The sequence below is a fragment of the Dasypus novemcinctus genome, chromosome X (genome assembly GCF_030445035.2).
Source record: "Dasypus novemcinctus isolate mDasNov1 chromosome X, mDasNov1.1.hap2, whole genome shotgun sequence".
Lineage (NCBI taxonomy): Eukaryota > Metazoa > Chordata > Mammalia > Cingulata > Dasypodidae > Dasypus > Dasypus novemcinctus.
Genome location: NC_080704.1, coordinates 187,237,343 through 187,262,557, shown reverse-complemented (window position 1 = coordinate 187,262,557; position 25,215 = coordinate 187,237,343). Strand labels below are relative to the sequence as shown.

The following is a 25,215-nucleotide window of genomic DNA, read 5'->3' as shown; positions in this document are numbered from 1 at the left end:
AAATGAAACATTCCTTGTTCATGTATTGGAAGACTAAATTTCATTAAGATGTCATTTCTACCCAAACTGATTTACAGATTCAACAGAATCCCAGTAAAAATCCCAACGGCCTTTTTTTGCAGAAATGGAAAAGCTAATTATCACTTATTTTGAAGGGTAAGGGGCCCAGAACAGACAAAAATGTCTTTAAAAAGAACGAGGTTGGAGGACTCTCACTTCCTGACTTTAAAGCATATTACTGTGCTACAGTGGTAAAAACAGCATGCTACCGGCATAAAGATTGACCAATGGAATGAAATCAAGAACTCAGAAACAGATTTTTCATGAGGCTGTCAAGCCTTCCCAGCTAGGCTAGGACAGTCTATTCAACAAATGATGCCGGGAGAACTGGATATCCATATTAAAAAAAAAAAAAAGAATATACATTATCTCACACCTTATTAAAAAATTAACTCAAATGGATCAAGGACCTAAATATAAAAGTGACAACCATAGAACACCTAGAAAAAAAATGTAGGAAAGTGTCTCCAAGATCTTGTGGTAGGCAGCAGTTTCTTAAACCCAAAGCACAAGCAACAAAAGAAAAAAAGAGATAAATGAGACCTTCTCAAAATTAAACACTTTTGAACCTCAAGACTTTGTCTAAAGGGTGAAAAGGCAGCTGACTCAATAGAATATCCTATAGGGGGTTAATATCCATGATATATTAAAAGACCTTATAATTCAACAATAAAAATACAAAGTACTTGATTAAAAAATGGCTAAAAGACCTGAAAAGACATTTGGCCAAAGAAGAAATACAAATGGCCAGAAAACATGAAAAAATATTCAACATTACTAGCAATTAGGGAAATGCAAATCAAAATTACATTGATATCATTTCACACCTATCAGAATGGCCACTATTAAAATGTTAGAAAACTGTTGGAGAGCATGGGGAGAGATAGGAACACCTATTCACTGTTTGTGGGAATGTAGAATGGTACAGCCACTGTGGAGAACTGTTTGGCAGTTACTAAGGAAGTTGAACATAGACTTGCCATGTGACCCAGTGGCATCATTGCTAGGTATATACCCAGAACTGAGAGCGGTGACATGAATAGACATCTGCACACTGATGTTCATAGCAGCGATATTCTTGATTGCCAAAAGTTGGAAACAATCTAGATGTCCATCAACTGATGAATGGGTAAATTACGGAGTGCATAGAGGACTGAATATTATGCAGTGGTAATAAGAAGTGAAGTCATGAAACATATGACAACATGCATGAAACTGGAGGCATTAGGTTGAGTGAAGAAAGCCAGACACAAAAGGACAAACACTATATGATTGTGCTATTATGAACTAAATATATTGTGTGAACTCATGGAGTTAATAAGTAGAATACAGGTCACCAGAAAATAGAATGAGAGTAGAGAATGGAAATCTGACGGTTAATCTGTACAGAACTGGTAAAAATGTTGTTTATAAATCTTTGGAAATGAATAGTAATAGTGAAAGCACATCATAGTGTTTGTAACTAGTAGAACTATTATATGGGTATGACAGTAGTTGAATGGGTAAGTCTAAGGTCACGTATATTATTATAAGGAAAGCTAAATAATGTAACTTGGGACTGTAACATAGTGAAACCTCATGTAAATATGAATATGGGCGAGAGTGCATATATGACTGTTTTTACACAATATAAATACAAATACACTAAAGGAAATAGAATAACAGCTATGTACGGCAGAGGAAGCACAGAGAGATTGAGAGGTGATGAGGATTTTTTATTACTGGAATAAAGAAAATGCTCTAAAAATGACTGAAATGAATGCACAATTATATGACTATTCCAAGTACCGTTGACTGTACATTTTGGATGGATTTCTACTTTATTAATATGTATCAAAAAATGGATTTGTTAAAAAAAAGATCATGGTTGCCAGAAGTTCTGAGGGGCGGATGAATAGGTGGAACATAGGGCATTTTTTGGGCATTGGAATTGTTCTGCATGATATTGCAATGACATATACAGGCAATTATACATTTTGTAAAGATCTATAAAGTTGTACAGTGCAAAGTGTAAACCATAATGTATACTATAGACCTTGGTTAGTAGCAATGCTCCAATACTTGTTCATCAATTATAACAAATGTACTGCAATAATGTAAGACATTAATAGCAGAAAATGTGAGAGGGGGAATGGGTGGGGTATATGAGAATCCCTTATACTTTCCATGTAACTTTTGTATAATCTAAAAGAAAAAATTGGTAAATGGGACCTCCTCGAAATTAAGCACTTTTGCACTTCACAGGACTTTGTCAAAGGGTGAAAAGCATCTTCAATCTGAAAATATAGGGGCAGTGTGTTCATCATATTAAACATATACAAGCTACAGCTCTCCAGAGCTAAATCTGAATTTTTCTCCTACATGTGTATGTCAGATTGTCAGCATGACAAAAGTGACAGATGTTTATGTATTTTAAAAAACAAATTTGTTGTATATAAAGTTACTTCTTTTGTGCAGATCAATTTTTAAATTCATATAGGTAGGTAACTTTCCAGGTACAAACTATGAAATGTCAGTGTTCAGCCAGATAGTATGATGGAGCAGTGAAAAGTCAAAATTCAGTGAAGGTAACTGAAGGAACAGATCTGTTTTGTCTTGAAAGTGTCATAAATTTGTTAACTCTGCAAAAGTATCCGTGGTACTTTTCAACATCCAAAAACCTTTAAAACCTTGGGAAATTTGTACTGTTTGGTTTATAGTAAATGAACTTTTATTAACTGCTTTTGCCCATATAAAATACTGATAAGTACAGGAAACCTGGCCACCTTCATAATTACGTTAAGTATCAGGTAAAATACCAAAAGAAAATAATGTGCAGGCAGCAGCAGATTTCTCTGACAGTGTTTCTCAAAAGTGATAACACTTAGTTTCACATTAAATAAATTGGATGTATTTGTGGAATCAGGGCTATTGGCTTTTAAATTTTGGCCAGTCAGAATTCTAGGTAATCAACCACTCCTGAATAAGACTAATATTTTCTTTCATACTGACTATCTTAATCAGTTTAATCTCTGAATTTTAAAATAAACCATGCTTATGAGAAAAGTGGACCTTTGGTATACTGAGTTAAAAATATCATAGAACAGAAATATATAAAAATATATGTTGAATGTTAACAAGTACTTTTACAGGTTTGGCTTGTTTCCTAATAAAGTTACTAAGACAGAGAGAGGGATACTTCATGCAAATGAATGGAATAAGCAACTAAATGAGGCCTCAGAATTGGCCTTCGATTTTAAATATTTAATTTTTTGCTCTAAACCTTGTCAATAAAAAATAAGTCAATTAAAAAAGGGGTGAAAAGGCAGGCTACTCAATGGGAGAAAATATTTGGAAATCACATGTCTGCTAAAAGTTTAATACCCATGATATATAAAGAGATGTTACAACTCAACAATAAAAAAGACAAACCAATTAAAAAATGGGCAAAAGACTTGAACAGACATTTGTCCAAAGAAATACAAATGGCAAAAAAAAAAAACACATGAAAAAATGTTCAACATCACTAATTGTTAGGGAAATGCAAATAAAAATTACAATGAGATATCATTTCACACCTATCAGAATGGCCACTATTAAAAAGAGAGAGAACTACAAGTGCTGGAGAGATGTGTTGAGATAGGAACACTTTTTCACTGTTGGTGTGAATGTAGAATGTACAGCCACTGTAGAGGACTATTTATCAGTTCCTAAAGAAATTCAACATAGATTTGCCACGTGACCCTGCAATACCATTACTGGGTATATACCCAGAAGAACTGAAAGCAGTAATACATATTACATACATACATATTGTATGGTTCCATTTACATAAAATGTAAATATAAATCAATTTATAAAGATGAAGTTAGATTAGTGGATATATAGGGTTGAGGAAGCCATGCTAAGGAGTATGGAATTACTCTTTTTAGAGTCATGAAAAATGGTTCTAAATTTTTTTTGTGGTGATGAATGCACAACATTGTAATTACACTAAAAGCCATTTATTATACACTCTGGATAGATCACATGGTATGTAAATCTCTCTCAATAAAACTGCTCAATAAATAATTGTGCAAGTATAGCCAGAAATAGCAGCTATGCACTGCAGGGGAAAGAGAGATTGAAAGGTGAAAATTTTTGTTTTTTGCTTATTTTTATTATTGAAATAATGAAAATGCAATCATAATGACTGAAGTGATGAAGGCAGAACTATGTGATTATACCATTGGTGTACACTTTGGATGAAATGTATGCTTCATTAAAATGTACCAATAAAATTGTTTAAAAAATAAAACTTTAAAAATAAAATTATATGAAAAAAAATTTAATGACTATGGTGCTTATGAAAGAATGTTTTTCTCTGAAACAGAACAAATATATGAAATACTACAAGATGTTAAAATCAGGTTGATATTTGGACAAAAATACAACCAAAGCAAACTATGGACAGTAGTGTACAGTAATATATTAAAAATCTTCCAGCACTGGTTTTAAAAAAAAAAAAAGTATGCTCCGTGAAAAAAACTAAAGGTTCTAGATATTGCTCAGTGCATCTAAACAAAATGTAAATACAAATAAATTAGATGGAAACAGACCAGCAGTTATGCATGGCAGGAGAAGGAGAGAGAGATTGAGAGGTGACTACTAAGAGGTTTTGTTTTTCCCTGTTATTTTTATTATTTTTGAAGTAATGAAAATGCTCTACTATAGACTGAAGTCATGAGTGCAAAACTCTGTGACTATACCAAATGCCACTCACTGGACACTTTGGATGGATTGTATGGTTTATGAATATGTTTCAGTAAAATTGAGTTTTAAAAAAAAGCATTACGCTAAGTGAAAGAAACCAGGCCCAAAGAACTACATATGGTATGATTCCATTTGTATAAAATGTAAATATAAGTAAATTTATATTTAGACAGAACTACATTAGTGGCTATGTAGGGCTGGAGAAATAAAAAGGGATTGAAAGGTACCTGCTAAGGGGTTTGGGGTTTTCTTTTTGGAGTAATGAAAATGTTCTAAAATTGGTATGTTGTGATTAGTGCACAACTCTGATTATACTAAAAGCCACTAATTGTACACCTTGGACGGATTGTACACTATGTGAATAAATAAAACTGCTAAATAAATGAAGCTGGAGGACTCAAACTTCCCATTTAAAATCTTATTACAAAGCTCCAGTAATCAAACCAGTATGGTATTGGCACAAGGACAGACATATAGACCAACAGAATAAAATTCAGAGTTCAGAAACAAACCCTTAAATATATGAACAATTGATTTTTGACAAAGTGGTCAAGTCCACTCAATGGAGAAAGAATGGATCAAATTCACTTACTGGGGATTTCCAATGCAAAAGAAGGAAGTGGACCCCTCCCTCATACCATACAAAAAACTCCCTCAGAGTAGATTAAAGACCAAAATACAAGACTCAAAGTTATAAAACTAGAAGGAAACATAGGGAAGCATCTTCAGGACCTACTGTTAGACAATATTTTCTTAGACTGTACCCCAAAAGCATGAGCAACAAAAGAATAAATTGGCAAATGGGACTTCATCATAAAAATGTTTACACTTCAAAGAACTTCATCATGAAAAAAACCTACTCAATGGGAGAAAATATTTGGAAAGCACATACCAATAAGGGTTGAATACCCACAATATATAAAGAATTCCTACAACAACCCAATAATAAATGGGCAAAATAGTTGAATAGACAGTTGTACAAAGATATACAAATGGCCAATATGCACATATTAAGATGCTCAACATCACTAGCCATCAGGGAAATGCAAATCAAAACTACAAGGAGATATCATCTCACATCCATTAGAATGGCTACTATTTTTAAAATGGAAAATTATAAGTCTTGTAAAATGGAAAATTACAAGTGTTAGAGGGCATGTGGAAAAACTGGAATACTCATTCATTTTTGGTAGGAATGTAAAATTGGTTCATCCATTGTGGAAGAGTTTGGTAGTTCCTCAGACAGTTTAGAATTACTGTATGACGTGGCAATCCAACGACAAGGTATGTATCACAAAGAATTGATACCTGAGGCTCAAACAGGTATTTGCACAATGATGTTCAGGGAGGCATTATTCACAATTGCCAAAGATAGAAGCAAGCCAAGTGTTGATAAACTGATGGATAAATAAAATGTGATACATACACACTAGAGTGATTATTCATTCATAAAAAGGAATAAAGTACCGATACATGAGACAACATGTACGAACCCTGAAGACATCATGTTGAGAGAATTTAGACAGAAAAGGGCAGATATGATCTCACTGATATTAAATAATTACAAAAAGCAAATTTAGAGAGTCAGAAACTAGAATACAGCTTACCAAGGGTGGAGATGGGGATAGGGAATTGGGATAAAATGTTTAATTACAGAGTTTCAGTTAGGAGTGATGGAAAAGTTTTGGTAATGGATGGTGTGATGGTAATACGATATTGTGAATGTAATTAACAATACTGAATTATATATTTGAATGTGAGTAAAGGAAAAAATTTCGGTTGTATATATATTAACAGGATAAAACTTTTAATAACCATAGTAGCTAATGTAATGATGATATTACTTTAGCAATTCTAACAGATACCACACTAATATAAAGTTAATAATAGGGAAAGCTGTGCATGTGAGGAGGGTTATTAGGGAACTTGGTATTTTCTTCATGATTTTTCTGTAAATCTACAACTACTGCAATAAAAATTGTTTTAAAATTTTAAAAACAGGAGATTCTATGAGATTAAAATACACTTTAAGAGACACATCATCCAAATGCATTGTGGACCTGATGTGGATTTACCAAATGTAAAGCAACACTTAAAGAGACAATCAATGGGAGCAGATGTGGCTCAAGCATTTGAGCTCCTGCCTCCCACATGGGAGGTCCCAGGTTTGGTTTCCAGTGCCTCCTGAAAAACAAAAACAAAACAACAAGCAAAACAAACAATAAAACCAACTCAGGGAAACCAATGTGGCTCAGTGGTTAAGCACCAGCTTCCCATATACAAGTCCCCAAGTTCAATCCCCGGTCCCCGGTACCAAAAAAAAAAAAAAGATACTCAGAAATTTGATATTAAGTAATTATTTCTAATTTTGGGGGGATGATAATAGGTATATATTTAAAGATACATTTTAGTGATACATACTGAAATATAATAAAATGACAATTTGTTAATTGCCTCAAAATTGATAAAACAAGCATGGTTATAATTTTTAATTTTAAAACTTTTTATTTTGAAATACTTTCACACTTACAGGACAGTTACAAAAATAAAGCACACTGCATATATAGAACTGCAACATTCCCCTTTCTCTCCAGATACCCAGATCCATCAATTTTAACATTTTATCACATTTGCCATATCATTTCATCTATCTATTCATCAACCCATCAATCCACCTATTTATCTATCCATCAATACATTTTCCGAAATCTTGAGTTTAGGCTGAATACATCATATTCCTCATACATTTAATACTGCCATGTTCATTTCCTAAGAACCAGGATATTCACTTATGTATACACCTTACATGCAATTATCATGTTCAATAAATTTAACATTTATATAAAGCTTATAGTCTATATTCTGTTTTTCACATGTCCCAATAATGCCCCTTAGAGCCTTCTCTCCTCCTTTGTTAGATCCCACCCAGGATCTTGCATTGCATTTAACTGTCATTGTCTCTTTAGTTGCTTAGTTTTTTAATTTTGGGAAAAATTAAACATAAACTTCCCCATCCCAACCAGTCGCAAGCATATCATTCGGTGGGATCAACTGCATTTACTATATTGCAGTAGCCTCGCTACCTTTACTAAACTTTCCCATCAGAGAAACCCTATATCCATTTTGTATTAGCACCCCATGCCCATCTCTATGAGCTTGCATATTATCTGACATTTTCTTTGTAATTGGGTCTTATATTTAACATTATATAAATCTATAAAAATCTCCTTTGCTTTGATACCAACTTAACTTTAATAGTATATAAAACCTATGTTCTTACATCCCTCTTTCGTCCCACCTTTATGTAGTTCTTGTCGCAACCCACTAATTTATCATTACATTTATGTATTTGCCTTTTAGATAATGTAAGAAATAAGAAGTGGAGTTACAAGTCAATAATACAAGAGTACTGGCATTTATAATTATCCCTATTATTACCAGAGATCTTTATTTCTTCATGTGGCTTCAATTTATTGTCCTTTTCTTTCAACCTGCAGAACTCTCTTAAGCATGTCTAGCAGGGCCGGTTTACTGGTGATGAACTTCCTCAACTTTTGTTTATCTGGGAATGTCTTAAATTCACCCTCATTTTTAAAAGACAGTTTTGTCAGGTTTCAATTCTTGGTTGGCAGTTTTTTGCTTTCAGTACTTTTTTTTTTTTGGATCCAATAAAGCTTTATTTATAAAAACACAGGCAGCTGGAGGGATTTGGCCCATAAGACACAGTTTATCTTTCAGTACTTTTAATGTTATTGAGGCTTCCTTGTATGTAACATGTTGCTTCTCTCTTGGAGCTTTCAGAATTCTCTTTATCTCCAGCATTTGAAAGTTTGATTATAATATGCTGCAGCTTGGGTCTTTTTTGGTGTATCCTGTTTGGAGTATGCTTAGTGTCATGGATGTGATTATTCATGTCTTTCATTAAATTTGGGAAGTTTTCAGTCGTTATTTCTTTAAATATTGTCTCGCCTCTTTTTCTTCTACTTCTGGGATTCTCACAATGTGTATATTGGTATGCTTGATGGTGTCCCCCAAGATTCTCAGGCTCTGTTTAATTTCATTCTTTGTTCCTTCTCCTCAGACTGGATGATTTCAATTGTCTTATCTTCAGGTTCACTGATTCTTTCAGTTCCAAACTGTTGAATCCCTCTAGGGAAGATATAATTTGTTCCTGTGGTCTTTGGCTCTGTTTGGTTCCTTTTTGTAATCTCCATCTCTCTATTGATATTCACTGTTTTCATCTATTGCTTTCCTTTCCTGATATCCTTTAGATCTTTGTCCATGTTTTCCTTTTAGCTCTTTGAGCACATTTAAGACCATTTTTTAAAAAGTCGTTGCCTGGTTGTTCCGAGTCTGGTCCTCTGCATTGCTGGTTAATGCTTTGTCTTTTGCCTTGGCCATCACTTCCTGTTTGTTTTTTAGTCTTCTGTTGAACCCTGGATATTCTGATAATTTAATGATGTGCTGTTGCTGGAGTTTTGACTGAGGCTTCCGTTCTTTAAGCTTTTATCTAGCTAGTATTATGAAAAAGAAAACCTTTCCTAGTCTTTGCAGATTGACCTGGGCAAGTGTTCTTCAGGGCTTATCCATACAATGAGTTGAGAGACTACCTCAAAGGAGCCTCCCTAACCCTTTCTGTGCCTGCATTTTGTCTTGGGCTTGCTCACATGGCCTTACGAATTCCTTTGTTTACACAGTCACGCAGGTCTCCTCTTCCCTAGGAAAGTTTCCTCATAGTCCCAGGCACTGCACCATATGTTCTAAACCAGCAATCCCTTGTTGAGTTAGCATGACTTAACTGCTCTCTCAGTGTTCTGGGAGAGCACTCTGAACTGCCTTCTACACGCAGGGCAAGTTCCTCATGCCACTACCAGACAGGTTAGGTTAGAAATACATGATCCCAATATGTCCATAAGGATTACTTTGCTCTCTAAAGAACAGGACCATATCTCTTCATTGGGAGCATGAGCCATCTCAATGCTAAGCCAGTGAGTTGTGGGGGAGGGGCCATCCAGGGCACGGCCACATCCTACCATTTTTTTCCTTTTTTGGAGGTAACAAGGATTGAACCCAGGACCTTGTACATGGGAAGCTGGTGCTCAACCACTGAGCTACATCTGTTCCCCTACCACTTTTAAGTAGCCTTTTTCTTGATCTGAAACCATCCTGTTACTGCAGTCCTTTAACTGTTCTCTGGAATTTTGCGAAAGATATTTTCTGCCAGTTCTTGCTGGTTGTTCAAAGTTTCTGCCGGAGGACATGGCTCTAAAGCATCTCATTCTACCATTTTGATCAGGACAGGGCTGCATGGCTACAATTTAATTGTTGTTGTAGGTAGTAAATGGATACATGGGGTTCATTACACTATTTTCTCAATTTTTATAAATGTTTGAAAGTTTCTATAACAGTAGGTAAAAAAAAATTAAGGTCTTATAGAAAAATATGCAGCAAAGAGGCCCATACCATTATGATTTTAGGATGGTTCATAAATTTTACAAGTAGTTCGTATTACCTTATAATATCACTGTAACATACTAAGAGAAAATATAAATAGGTGAATTCTAAAAATTTACACATATCCACCAGTAGGTTCAACTTTTCAAATTCAATACATCATTACCAAGATAGGCTAAAAGGCAAACATTTTAAATTCATGGTCTTAGAAACACACATACTTTACACTAGGGATCACCTGAAAGTTTAAGAATTAAATGAAAGTAAAACTAACCTTTTACAGTGAGTTTTCTGTTTTCTTGGAGTTCATAATTTTTTGGATCAACTCCTTTCCCAGATACCTTTCTATGAGGTCATTATTCATGTACATATATCCAACAAATATTGAGTACCTATATTAAACACTAGGCCCTGTATTATACAATGATAATAGAGACACAAACCTTGCCCTCAGGAAGCTTATACTTGTAAATAGGCCATTACAACAAAATGTCCTAAGAGTCTCTCTAAATGTATGTGTAAAAACTTTTATTTTAAAGAAAATCTTAAGAGTTAGAGGTCATCATGAGACAGGAGATTACATCTGATTTGAAGAAATTTCTTATAAGCTCTCTTTCTTAGTTCTGAATGCCTGCATTGTTATATCTCAAAGAATCTGGTTCAAATGTTACATTTCATGCCGAGAGGAGAGTAAAAACTGGAATTGATATGAGGTGCTATGGCTACATTTCAAAGCTTTTCTATGAAATGTAAACCTGGGAGCTTCTTCCCATCCCAACCTAAAGTCACTTGTTTTACCATTAATAAACCACTTCTGAAATATCCAGAAAGTTCATTACTCTGCATAGTGGAAAACATCCTGAGGACAGTATCTTCATGCCCCTAAATATTCCCTAAGTCTGGCCATTCCACATATATTTCTATTGGTTGGCTTCCTAAAGACTTTCCCACCAACTACAATATCTTCAGCACAGCACACATCTTCAGCACTGGTTTATTCTATATTCAAAATGTTCAATTATAGTGCTCCTGCTGTCATTTTGATAGGATAATAATAAGAGGTATGAATGGTTCTCTTTTTGTAGTCTAAAACCAACCAAGTAAAAAAGAAATTAGACACAGATATAACAAAATATTTCATGCTCAAAGGCAAATGTATTCATTTCCTATCCATGCAACCTATAACAAGGTATCTATCTATGTGCTTGTTATTTCTTTTTCCAAATCAACAGTTTGGAACAAAGTTTGAGGATTCACTCATCCTCCATGGTGAGCCATCTTGCAATGTGTTTTCATAAGTATCATAGATAGAGGAAAGAAGCATTCTTGCTGGCCTATAGATTAGTCAAGCACGAGTGTACAATAACATCTGTTGTCTTTTCCAACACCATCAAGCTCAAATTAGGGCCATAACAGTTAACTTGTACCAAAAGATGCCTATAGAAAACCATTCAGATCTGCCACTGCAGGAAGGAAGGTATGAGAGAGGAGGAGGAGAGACTCAGTGTCCTATGATGGAGTGTAGAGGCTGCTGGCTGGAAAACACAACTGACACTTGCTGATGAATGATGGAAGAAAAACAGACAGACAGGAACAATGCAAATGAAGTCGTCCTCCTTAGGATGCCATGCCAAGCAGAAAGCCTCCAAAAAATCCCCCAGTCACGAGAACATTCTTCTTCACAAATGATACCACCTGCCAACAGAAGATAGTACAATAGATTATTTTGCTAAGGATATTAATATTAAAAATAAACTCTATTTGCTAAATCAATATTAATAATGTTAATCCCCTGACCTGTAGGCTATGTTAAGTAGCTTGTACTTTACCCAAAGGGCAATGGAAAGACATAAGTAAGTTTTGATCTAAGGGGAACCATGATTTGACTTTAATTTTTACTGCGGGGAGATTAATATTACAGGGGAGCCAAATGGGAACCAAGGAGATGGATAAGGAGGTGACAAACAACAGGAATAGGGGCAGTGGTTCTAGTGCATAGTGCAAAGTGATCAAATTCAAGAGATGTTTTGGTGATGGGACTTTGTGACCAGATGGACTGGTCATATGGGGGATAAGGAGGAGAGAAGTCAAGAGTAACTCTTAGTATTCTGTCTTTAATAATGTGGTTTACTGAGCTAAGAGGTCTACCTGAGATTTCATCCAGGGATAGGAAAGGACAGAGTTAAAGGGGACAGTTATTGAAAAACAATAAAGTTTTATTCAATAAACTAATTTCTCTCTTTTCAGTCTCCTCAGAACCTTCTTCCATCTGTCTTTCTCCCTCCCAGTCTACCCAAAAAGCTCCTATCAAAGTCATCAATGACCTCCACATTGCTAAATCCAATGGTCAACCTTAGTCACATTACTTGACTTATCAGTAGGACTGGATACGACTGATTGCTCCTCCTCCATGTATCATTTTCTTCATTTATCTCCCAGGACACGACCCTCTACTGGTTCTGTTCCAACCTCAATGGCTGTTCCTTCTCTGGCTCCTTTGCTACTTACTTTTCCTCATCTCTCCAACCCCACATTTGATCCGTCAGCAACTCTGGCCAGCTTACTTTTAAAAATGTGCCCAGAATCTGTCTATCTCCCACCACCTGCCCCCAGCCTGGTTCAAAGCCCCAGCCACCACCATCTCCATCTTGTATCCTTATGACAGCCTCTTGACTGGTCTCCCTCCTTCCACTCTTATTCCCTGTCTGTTCTTCACCCAGTAGCCAAAGAGATCCTGTTAAAATGTTAAGTCATAACACATCTCTCCCCTGCTCAATACCCTCCAATGGCCCCATCTCACTCAAAGTTAAATCTCAAATCCTTACAGTGGTCTATAAGGACCCACATGATCTGCCCCCCTGCCTTGCTTCTCTGATCTCATGTCCTACCACTCTCTTCCTCACTCACTACACTCAATTGACAATGGCCTCCTTGCTCTTCAAACAGACCTGGCAAGTTCCCATCTCAGTTTTCTGCTTGAACACCTTCCCCAAGGTATTCTATTCATATGTGAGGGTTTTCCTTGTCACTATATCTAAAAAGCAACCTACTGCCCACTCCCAATTGTGATCCCACTTCCCTGCTTTACAAATATCCTAAGTATTTACTGCCATTCAATCAATGACATATTTTAGTTATCTTATTTATTTTCCATTTCCCTCTTCACAAAGGCCTACCTTCTGGTTTTGTCTGGATTGGCATGTTCCAATTACGGCTGCATCCCAAGTACCTAAAACAGTCCTGGAGTAGTTTAGGTGCTTGTAAGATCTTGCTGAATGAATAACCATATTCCCTTTCTCTCCATACTTTCCTCCCTTGCATTCTTCTGTGTCCCCAACTTCCTCAGTGACCATTTCCTTCTCTTTCTGCCTTAAGTGAAACCTGTCTTCTCATTAAGGATATTGGTTTCTCTGCAGCCCTGTCCAGTGGAGGCTGCTTATTCTCTGAAGTCTCTCTTCTAAATCCCAAATCAACCCATCCATCCATCTATCCCTCTATAAAGAACCCCTCTCAAGCAGACACTCAGAGGACACACACAGGCCACCCTTTACAGTCCTATGTCTGAGCTCTATCAATCTCCTGACCATTTCCCACTGTCCCCATTTCAGACAGAAATTTGGTAATGGTTCAAACTTCCTCCTTCTCCCAAGTACAGCCACTTGTTTTATTTCCCAGTTGTTGAAGAAGGAAATGTTTCTTACTGCCAAAAAAAAAAAAAAAAAGCCTACTATTGTGCATCTAAGTTTCTTTTCAGCTACTGCACCTCCAAATTTTCTTGCCTGTGCCCTCAGGTGGGAGGAGGGGGATTCATATATTCAAGTAGTAAGGTAGTGGAAGACAACTTAGGAAATGTAAGAAAATAAAAATCAATTGTGGGAGCGGATATGGTTCAAGTGTTTGAGTGCCAGCTTTCCACATATGAGGTACCGGGTTCAATCCCCAGCCCTGGTACCTTAAAAAAAAAAAAAACTCTTTCGTCTTTTGCCATTTGCCATCAGGAGAAAAGAAAAAATCATACAATGCTGCAAAGTGATACCACGACACTATGGTCACCAACCTCATCTGGGCCTTCACAACAGCCATACTTTCTTGTTTCTCTTTGCCCAAATCCATAAAAGTTCTTTCAACCTTGTCAATTCCCTTCATTCTCTAATGAACTGTTCCCTCCTCACTGTTGGGAGATGGATTTAATTCTACTCTTTGAGAAGACAGAAGCCATCAGGCAGACAGTCCTACCTTTGGCTTTCAGCCACTACTCCATACACAGATTTATGTGTATGGGTGCTAAACCTCACCATTTCCCTTCCAATAAGTAAAAGTCTCTTTCCACATACCTAAGGTTAATTCCTGCCCCTGTATTATGGATAGCATCTCTTCCTGAAGACTTTCTCAGAGACCTCACTTTGTCTTAATCTCCCCAGTCTCCTGTGACTTCAACTGTTTATTATCTTTACCTTCTCACTTCCTATTCATTCCTCAACTTGCTATAGTTTGGCTTTCAATTCCACTATCCCACTACTGTTCTCACCAAATTCAAAGAACTTTCTTGTTGCCAAATTCCAAAATTATCATTTTTATCCCCTTTTCTCCCCCCACACTTGTTCTCCTCCTTTAGAGAATATTCACAGAAAAAGGCACTGTCATCTACCCAGTTACTCAAATCAGAAACCTAAGTGTCATCCTTGATGGCTCCCTGTCCCTCAACCCTCCTTGTTTGATCAGTGTCTGTGTCCTCTCCATTCTACCAACAAAATATCAGCTACTTCCTTTCATCCTTACAGCTACTACTTTAGTTTAGGCCTCTGAAACTGTTTTCCAAGTGAATGACTACTCTCAGTTTCTAAAATGATCTTTCTGCCTTCAAGCTTACCTCACTCAGATTTATTCTTTAAGGCATACATTTGATCACAAAAGTTCTTTAACACGTCCTTCAGTTTCTGGTCCCTGACAAAAAGACTAAATTCTTCCTCTGTACTATTCACCTAGCTAAATCTGATTCAGCCTTTAGATGCCCCCTCTTCCATCAAAGTGCCCCTAAAAGCCACAGACCTTGCTAGGTGTCTCTCCAAGGTGCTTATATAGCAGCTTGTTTATATCCCTTCTCATTACCATGAACTACACTATGTTCTAATTATTATCTATTTTCTAAATTAGGTCATGGGTTCTTTGAGGGAAGGAACCACCCACTCTACCACCTGGGCCTATGACAGTGCTGGCCTATTAAGAGGAACACAAGTACTTGTTGACTCAACCAGTTCCAACTCTTCTGGTTAGTTTATAACAATTTTCCTATGAGTTCAACATTTGGCTCTAATCAAACATAAACCTTATACTTTTTATGGTATACACTTTCCATATTAAAAAAAACTTTCAGCAATCATGTATTACTTTTATAAATGTTTAGATAGTCTAGGGTTAGCTAAATGAAAGGAGTGTAACCCTCATAACCTTAAGATTGAGAAAGAAGGAAGGAGAGGAGGAGGAAAAAGCCAGGACCACTGTGGATGGCTTTCCTGCCTCTGCCACCTTCCACTCTGTGTTGAGGCTGCATTACCTCATCTACTGTCTCCTACTGAATTTTATTATATGACTTTTTTTCTGTCACTGGTACTGTACTGTGCAAGCCTTATGATAGGTAAGGACTGTTCTGATTTATCTCTATATTCCCAGAGCCCAGCCACTCAGTGCATGATAATCATGAGGAGGATGCAGAGTATTCTTCCTCCTTTGCATTCCATCTGTCCCTTTCCCTTGTGAATACAGAGGAAGCTAACTAGCAGAACATACTGTCTCAGGCTATAGAAGTGACTGATGTCCCAATTGTGTCCATAGTTGAGTTCTCTACTTTATTTCTCCTCAGTTCAGTTTATGTGAGGCTATTTCTTTGGGAAATTTAATATATCTCTAAGCGTTATAAAGAAGTAAATTGCAAAACACATACATCCTTTTAAAAGAAAGGACTTCTCCCGTTCCTCCAGTGCCAGCCAGTATAACTGAACATGGCTTCATACATTAGACCATTGCTTTGACGGTACAACAGCAGAGTTGAATCACTGTGACAGACAACATATGGCCTCCAAAGTCTAAATATTTACTATGTGGACCTTTATAGGAAGATTTGCCAACCCCTGGGCTAGACATTCTCAGTAGTTATGTGTAGAACAAGTCAACCAAAGATGTTTCAGAGATGTGTGTACACAGGGATAAAATTTATCTTACTGACAGTAAAATTTATTATCCTTATTATCTTTCTTCACAACCACTGTACTGCCCCATTCCTTATAAGAATTAGTTAAATGGATAATCAATCCACATATGTTCATAAACAAATATTGTTTTTATCACTTTGCATTCTCACCCAATGACAAGTCTACCAAAACTGCAACAATTACTCAGCATTATAAAAAATGTCTCTTAAGTGAAGATATTTCCTTTAAGGCTCATCTATACAATATAGGTTTTGTCTTACTTCAGTTTTTTGACCAAAAAAAAGTTTTGTCGCCTTTAAGCCTTGTCCATCACTGAGATATTTTAGTACACACAATTCTTCATACACTGTGCAAAAGAAAAACAAAAGCAAACAAACAAACACAAAACCAAAATAAGCCTCACCTCCTCAGCTTTGCTTTTGACTTCAGTAGATATTTGGTTGCTCTTACGGATTTTCAGCTGCTCCTTGGCTTTTTTCATATCCTTTTCTACTCGCTGCCAGTCAACTTTGATGTATCCAGTATGGTTTGCAAGCTATAGTTTTTAAAAAATGACAATAAATGAGATACACAGGTTTGTTTCTCTCTGTAGGATAAATCACTGAGGCAGATTGTCAAAATCCTTCTGACTTTCCATTTTTTGAGACATTTGCCTTAGAGTTTTTTTTTTTTTAAAGATTTATTTTTTTAATTTATTTAATTCCCCTCCCCTCCCCCGGTTGTCTGTTTTCTGTGTCTTTTTGCTGCGTCTTGTTTCTCTGTCCGCTTCTGTTGTCGTCAGCGGCACGGAAGTGTGGGCGGCGCCATTCCTCGGCAGGCTGCTCCCTCCTTCGCGCTGGGCGGCTCTCCTTATGGGTGCACTCCTTGCGCGTGGGGCTCCCCTACGCGGGGGACACCCCTGCGTGGCAGGCCACTCCTTGCGCGCATCAGCACTGCTCATGGGCCAGCTACACACGGGTCAAGGAGGCCCGGGGCTTGAACCGCGGACCTCCCATGTGGTAGACGGATGCCCTAACCACTGGGCCAAAGTCCGTTTCCCTAGAGTTCTTTGTATAATGATGGCATTCATTCTACATTTTTTCAGCATCCATACTATGTGCAAAGTCCTATGCTTGGTACTTGAAATAAAAAGATGGGCCTTTAATAACTGCTGACAATTCTTTTCCTTTACCACCTCTGCAAAATTTTAAGTTAGCTTAACAAAATAAAATAGTAAAATTAAAATAAAAATAGGCAGGAAATAAAGCAAAGAAATGGACCTTACAGCCAACATAAGTGTTTCTGTATAGTTGCTCTGAGATGTGAATGTGGACCTGAGTGTTTGAATTTCTTGACAACGTGAAAATAAAGAGGTTGTCAGGTATTAATCACCATTTTTCAACAAGGGATAATATGCCAGTTTTTTTTTTACTGAAAGAGAAACTGTATAGTGTATGCCCACAGAGATTTCTCATGAGTGACTTCATCTAAGGAATAATGAGAGAGGCAGAAGAAAGTATATTTGATTGAGGATGCAATACTAAAACTCAGTGAAAACAATTTTACCTAGGAAGAGTGAACAGAATAAAAGTGGCTCAAGTGTGCAGCCTTCTGATGGATTAGCATTATCCAAGGAATGAAGAGAATGATTGCACCTCATTAGCCAATCCCCCATCAATATCACTTCTCTCAACCAAATTGTTGATAAGTCACATCTACTTGGATATCTCAAAATACCTCAAACCAAAACTCTTTTCCCTTCTACTGCCTCCTCCTGCAGTGCTGCTCTTCTTTTGTCACCATTTTAGTCAATGGTGCCACCTGCCATCTAGTCACTCATACCAGGATAAAGAAAATATTTGCAATGTATATAATAATCAAAACATTAATACTTATAAAAATTGAACTTCTAGAGATCATTAGGAAAGAAACAACCCATGTGAAAAATGGGCAAAGGTAATTCACAGATGTGACCAATAAAAGGAAAAAGTTCAGCATCATAAGTAATCAGAGATATGAATTAAAATAATGAGGGACTAAAATTTTTTATCAGATTGGAGAAAATTAAAAGAGTGAGAATATCCAGTGTTGGTAAGGACCTGGGGAAATACTTTCTTATAAACTCTAACTGAGAATGTTAACCAGTACAGACTTTTTAGAGCAATTTGGTATTATCAACCAAAATTGAAAATGCACATGCTGTTATACTATGTCCAGAATGCCAACTTTCATCATAGCAGCTTTACTTATAATAGCAAAAACTAGAAATAACCTAAATGTCCATAAACACATAATGGATAAATGGATTGTGTCATGTTTACACAACAGAATATTGCTTAGCAATAAAAAAAAAACTTAGAACAGCAATATAGTTGAATCTCAAACATTGCATGGTACAAGAAGGTTCCCACTGGTTTACTCTACCCTGTCTCTCTCACAGAATACTGCTATAAAACAAGACAGAATGCATGGAACAGCTGCTTGAGGGCTGTGACAGTTTGAAATTCTTTTATGAATCCCAAAAAGAGAAAGATTATGTTTTTGAACTATTCCATTCCTGTGGGTATGACAGCCTGGACTCAGGTTGAGTCTCCACCCTCTTCCTGGGTCTGATATAAATGGAGACACACAGAGAGACACAGGAAAATGGAGATCCGCCATTTTCAATCCTGCCACGTGAAAGAGGACTCAAAGATTGCCTTCAGGCTGTAAAAAAGCCTGAAAAGGAAGAAGCTATGCAGAGTCGATGCCTGAGACTAGACAGACAAAGAGGGAGGGAGAGAAAAGGAGGAAGATGGAGGGGAGGGGATAGGGAGGAGGGAGAGAAGGAGGCCCAACCAGCTCACAGCTATTCCAGCCCATTGCTCATCCAGCTTCAGCCACTGTGAGAGACCCTGAGCCAGAAGTGCCCACTTTAACCCCCCAAATTCCTGACCCACAGAAACCGTGAGAGATAATAAAATGACTTAAACTGTCAGGTTTTGGGGTGATTTGTCATGCAGCAATTATTGTCTTTATTGTCTTGCAATGACTTGTAACCCACAAGCCCAGGTCAGTTGCTTATCATTTGGGGTACACACCTCTTGACCCAACTCCAGCCAGTCACTAGCCTCCTTCCTCCGCATTTAATTTTCACCTTATCCATCTGGGAAACTTATTCTGATCTAGGTACTAATGTAGCGCCTACCTTGCCAAAATGAAAAATGCCAACAGTAGGTGGAAAGAAAAGCTATGAATTCAGACTTTTCTATACCTCAACAAATTAGGGTTCTTTAAAACAACAGTTCTCAAACTCTTGCACATCAGAATTACCTAGAGTTTAAAAATATTCCAGTGTACAAGTTACACCTTCTCCCAAATCAAATGAAATCTCTGGGGGTGAGACCCCACCATCAGTATATTTTAAAACTCTCAGGAGTTTTGCTTAATATTGCAAATGGTCCTAAAATTCCTGTAAAAGAACTATGAAAAGGAATATGTACTGCTCTTTCCATTTTATATACAAGGAATTAAAATGACTAGAAACTGATGAAATTTGACTCAAATATTCGATGGCATTTAAAATAGTACATAAAAACAAATGCATAGGGATGCAAGGTTTCAAGAAGTGGCTGAGTGGCTGACAGAGGGACTGAGGTGAAGACTCCTATGAAGTAAAAGAGGCCAGAAATCATCCATAACCCACTTCTAGAAGTCCCAGGAACTCAGTGTGTTTTTTTTAAACAACCAAGTAAACAATACAGATTTTAAACATGGGACAGAGATATACATCATCCACCAAGAATGGAAAATTTATGAACCCCACAGACCAGGCCTGAGAGGAAGCCTGGAAGGGAGAATTAATGAAGAACAAAAAACAGTGCATGATGGTATAAGTTGCAGTTTTGAAGGAGGAATATCCCAAGCAGATTAGCAGGGACATGTAGAAATTGGATAAAACGGAGTTTAACCCTGTGCAACAGCCACAGTTAAAATGAGAAGGTGCTGAAAGACAAATGTAAAGAGCTGTATGAAACCTTTGAAAGTGTTCTATGACTATGAAAAAGAGAATCCAGATATTTACAAAGAATTGAGAAAGAAGTAGAATATGAACAGAAGAGGGCTCAACTTAGTCAATATTTTGATGCTGTCAAGAATATGCAGCACATGGAAGTTGAAAGTATTCCTTTGCCAGATATGCCTCAAGCTCCTTCCAACATCTTGATCCAGGTTTTCTACTTCCTGGAGCCCAGCCACCTTCCATCCTTAAGAAGACTTCAGGCTACAGACCTCCAACTCAGACACAGTTTCTATACTCTCCCTTCTTGGACACGGTGTTCCACATTTGCCCCCTGGCAGAAAACCTCCTGGTCCTCCCCCTGGTTCACCTCCTCCTCAAGTCTTGCAGATCCATGGCTGTAAAGTGGGCTTTGCCTAGATCTTCCTCCTTGCAGGAGAGATGAAGATATGTTACAGTCTTGAACTTGGTTCAACGAGGTCATGATGATGATGTTTCTAGTACCAATGAGGATGATGGCTATCCTGAGGACATGGATCAGGATAAGCATGATGACAGCAATGACGACAGTGACACTGACAGATCAGATGGGGAAAGTGAGCGGAATGAATTTGTGTATCATGTTGATAGTGAGAGAGACAACAATGAAGAAAAAAAGTCAGGTCTGCAGATATACCTGGAAAGTCAAGGAAAAAAAGAACATGAAGGAACTGATATTCAAGTCATGATACTTCGAATGGCAGGTTAGGAATTCCCAGAGGAGGGACAGGAATTAGAGGAATTTTCAGAGGATGATAATGAAGATGATTCTGATGTGGAAAAGCAATCACAAAAACAGCATAAAGAAGGATCTCTTTCAGATGGCACATTTACAGTTTCTTCACAGCAGCAGGCTCCTCCAGTCTGTTCCTCCTCATATATAAGCACTTCCTATGCCAGGACAACCTCCTCTTGGACTACCACCTGAACTACCTTTACAGCCACCTGGACTACTTACAGGCCTTCATCCTGGACTACCTACAGGAACTCCTCCATTCCTGGAACTACCTGGAATGCCGGGACTCCAAGGGCCTTTATCCCAACCTTTACCTCCAGGACTACCACTGGGTCAATGCCCTGGCCCTCCCTGAGGTCCACTTCCAAGATGCCTCCTGGCCCTCCTTCTCAGGGACCTCCACCGAGGCTACCTCCCCCTGCATCTCCATGTATCCCTCCACCTCCTCCTGGCATCATGCACCCACCTTTGGTGCCTCCACTTGGACTTGCTGCACCTGGGCTTTTCCTACCAGTGACCTTGCCGAACCCAAGGGTTTTAAGTGACCCAACCAATTAGATTCAGCAACCCAAGGTGGATGATACACCATTGAGAAGAAAGTGACAGCAGCCATCAGTGCCAAGCCACAGATCAGTAATCCTAAGGTGGAGAATACTCCATTTGTGCCCACTGCACTGAGGGTATGTGGGGAGAATAAAGGGGTTACTGCTCCTCCCCAAAGAAAGTCAGAGAATGATTCTGCTGTGCCTCTTGCCAAAGCAGCCCCCAAATCTGGTCCTTCTGTTCCTGTCTCAATGCAAACTAAGGATAATGTAAATGAAACTCTCATGAAAGAGATGGAAGGGCTACTGTGACAGCTTTGAGTGCCATTACAGGCTTCTGTTCACATCAGTGGTTCATGGAAAAAGAGGCTTTTGTTAAGGATAAGTGAAAGAGCTATTTTCACTGTTGGGGTGTTTTCTAATTTCAGTGCAAAGAATATCCTAAAGTTTAGCCTTGGTCAGAATTTACTGCATATAAGAGAGGGTATTTCATTGAGAATAAATTGATTACTGAAGCAGTGCTGCTAACACCCATTCCCTGTCATATCACCATTTCTATTGCATTTCTTCTCCTCTCCAATTCTTTTGAAACATGTGACTAGGGGGATCTTAGTTACTTATTTGTTTTCACTCTCCTCTCTTGTGTGCTGTGGGCACTGGAGTAAAGATTCTGAGGAAATGGTTTATTTCACACCATCTTGGCTTTTGTGTTTTGAGTTATTTTAAATATTTTCTTGTAAATATTTTGTAATATTTTACTTGTAGTGACATGGATTACAATGTCATAAAGCAGGATTTGTGGGAAGAAAATGTACAGTTCTTTGATTAAACTTATTTCCCACTGACCTAAAACAACAAAACAGAAGAAAATAAATGCAAAGATCTAGTATATATACCCAGGAGTTGGACTTCCCAAACCATATTCTTTAATGGGCAACTAGAATTTACAAACATCTAAGAATATTTCACATACAGACCTGAAGGAGAAAAAATCCACCTCCCACAGCTGTTGCAGCCAACTTTCCAACCTTCTGGAATATGAAACCTGTGCACCTACAAAAAATCAAACCAACAAAAAAGAAGTTGATGGGCTGTCAGGTAGATACAAATAGGCATTTCTGACAATGTTCATATGTACCCACCTTGGAATGCTCCATCTCCTTCCTACCTCCTACATAGGAACATAGATAGCTTAAGGAAATAGCAGAGACTCTGAACTCAGAAAGGCCTTGATTCAAATCTTGAATCCATCACTTATTAATTCTGTGGTCTTGAGCAAGTCCTTTAAAACTCTCAGGTTGCATTTTTAAAAGATGACTCTTGGCTGCAGTGGGTACAAGATTAAATGGGGGAAAGGATGAAGGCAGAGACTCCAGTTTGGAGCTACAGCAGAAATCCAGATAAGAAATGATGGTGATCTCAACTAAAGTAGTATGGTAGAAATGGCAAGGAGGAAACAGTCCTGACTAGGAAGTAAATAAACATGTCTGAGTCTGAGGCTAGAGTACTTATGGCAAACACATTCTGCCCTGAATGACTACATGGATGGTGGTAGCATTTTTAAGATAAGAAAATAAGGAAGAAGAACAGAGGAACACGGTGGGGCTATGTGTGATATATTAGAGTAGGTAGGGTAAGGGGAAGATGATATTTTTAATATGCTGAATGTGAAATGTCTTTATGATATATGATACATGAGAGATATATGAGCGGCTACATCTAGTGGCTAGTTATTTGATTTGCTTTTTATTTTTATCTTCCTGCCCCTACCTTCCACTAAAGCGTAAGCTCCAAGAGGGCAGAGACTTGGTTTGTGCACTGCTATGTACAAAAATATGCTATAAATATTTCACGTGAGCTAGCAGTAGCATGTGATAATCAATTACTTTCTCCTTGAAATATCTTTTTGTTCTGGAATACCATTCCCTCTTGGTTTTCCTCATACCTCACTGGTTGTTCCTTCTCAGTATCTTTTGCTGGTTCTCCATCTTCCTAACCTCTAAATATTAGACTGCTCTAAGGCTGAGTCCTAAGACTTCTTTTTTCTTATGTATACTTCCTAGATGTCTTCATGTAGTTCCATGGATTTAAACGACAGCTACCCTGATCTATGCCATAATCTCTCCTGTGGATTGTTGTTATAGCTTCTTACCTGGTGTCCTTACCCCCACTTGTATACCTGAGAGTCTTCTTAATACAGTCCGTGTATTCCATCTAAAATGGGTTGGCAAGCTACAGCTAAATCTGGCCTGCTGCCTGATTTTGTATATCAAGTTTTATAGGAACATGGCCATGCCAAATCATTTATGTATTGTCTTTGGCTGCTTTCTCACTACAATGGCTCACTGAGTCATTTCAACAGAGGCTGAATAATCCACAAAACCAAAAATATCTACTATATTGCCCTATATAGAAAAACTTTACTGACCCCCTTCTCTAAAATGTAAGATCAGATCACTTCATTGCTCATTGTGGCTTCCTATCTCACTCTGAGTAAAAGCTAAAATCCTTACAATGGCTTATAAAACCCTACACTTAAATCTGGTCTCCCATTACCTCTGTGTCTTCATTTACTATTACTCTCCCCTTGGCATATTTCAGCTCAGTAAAAGAAATAACTATATCAGTAACAAGACATGAAGAACCTTGCAAGATTTTTAAAAGTTTTAAACAAAACCTAGATATCAGGTATATCTTAGAAATAACTCCTAAATTAGAAGGGTGATCATACCAGTAAACAAACTATAAGATTTATGCTTGGTCCTTAATTCTTAGATCCTATCATATGCTGAAATGAATTCCCTTGTATCTACTCGCCCTAATTATCTTACATGAGCCATTAGCTGACATTTTTCAACTATGACTGCTTAATGCACTTCTTTAGGTATATACCCCAATTTTGAAAACAGAGACAAATATTGGTACACCAATGTTCACAGCAGCATTATTCACAATATTTTAAAGGTAGAAGCAACCAAAGTGTCCATCCACAGAAGAGTGGCTAAACATAATGTGTTTTAATATATATGTGTGTGTATAACCCCCCCACACACACAATGAAACATTATTAAGATTTAAAAAGAAATAAGTTCTGATATATGCTACAACATGGATGAACCTTGAAGACATTCGGGTGAAATAAGCCAAAAGACAAACTGTATGATTCCACTTATATGAAGTAGTAATGACTGGCAGTGGGGGTAGCATAAAATTGTGATTGTAATTAATGTCACTGAATTATATGCTTGGAAATGGTTGAGATGGGAAGTGTTATGTTGTGTATATGTTACCACAATTTAAAAAAAAGAAGAGACTAAAGAGACAATGACGATTAAATGCAATACATGATCCTAGACTGAATTTAATAATGGAGGAGAAAATGTCCAAAAGGATATTACTGTGACAACTGGAAAAATTGGAATTTAGACCATATCAGCCAGGGTTCTCTAGGGAAATAGAACTGACTGG

At 37.4% G+C, this 25,215-nt stretch overlaps 1 protein-coding gene and 1 pseudogene across 1 annotated transcript in view; one reads left to right on the top strand and one right to left on the bottom strand.

Moving 5' to 3' along the window:
• Nucleotides 1-7,276: 7,276 nt before the first annotated feature.
• The window catches only part of FUNDC2 (FUN14 domain containing 2), a 101,896-nt gene continuing 83,957 nt past the window's right edge, over nt 7,277-25,215 (bottom strand). The window contains exons 3-5 of the mRNA XM_004479162.5: nt 22,725-22,800; nt 16,858-16,989; nt 7,277-11,940 (exon numbers count right to left, since the gene is read on the bottom strand). Of these exons, the coding sequence (XP_004479219.1) occupies nt 11,863-11,940; nt 16,858-16,989; nt 22,725-22,800 (286 nt within the window). The 3' untranslated portion in view covers nt 7,277-11,862. The remainder of the gene's footprint in view (nt 11,941-16,857; nt 16,990-22,724; nt 22,801-25,215) is intronic.
• Nucleotides 20,186-22,059, top strand: LOC131277099 (WW domain-binding protein 11 pseudogene; annotated as a pseudogene).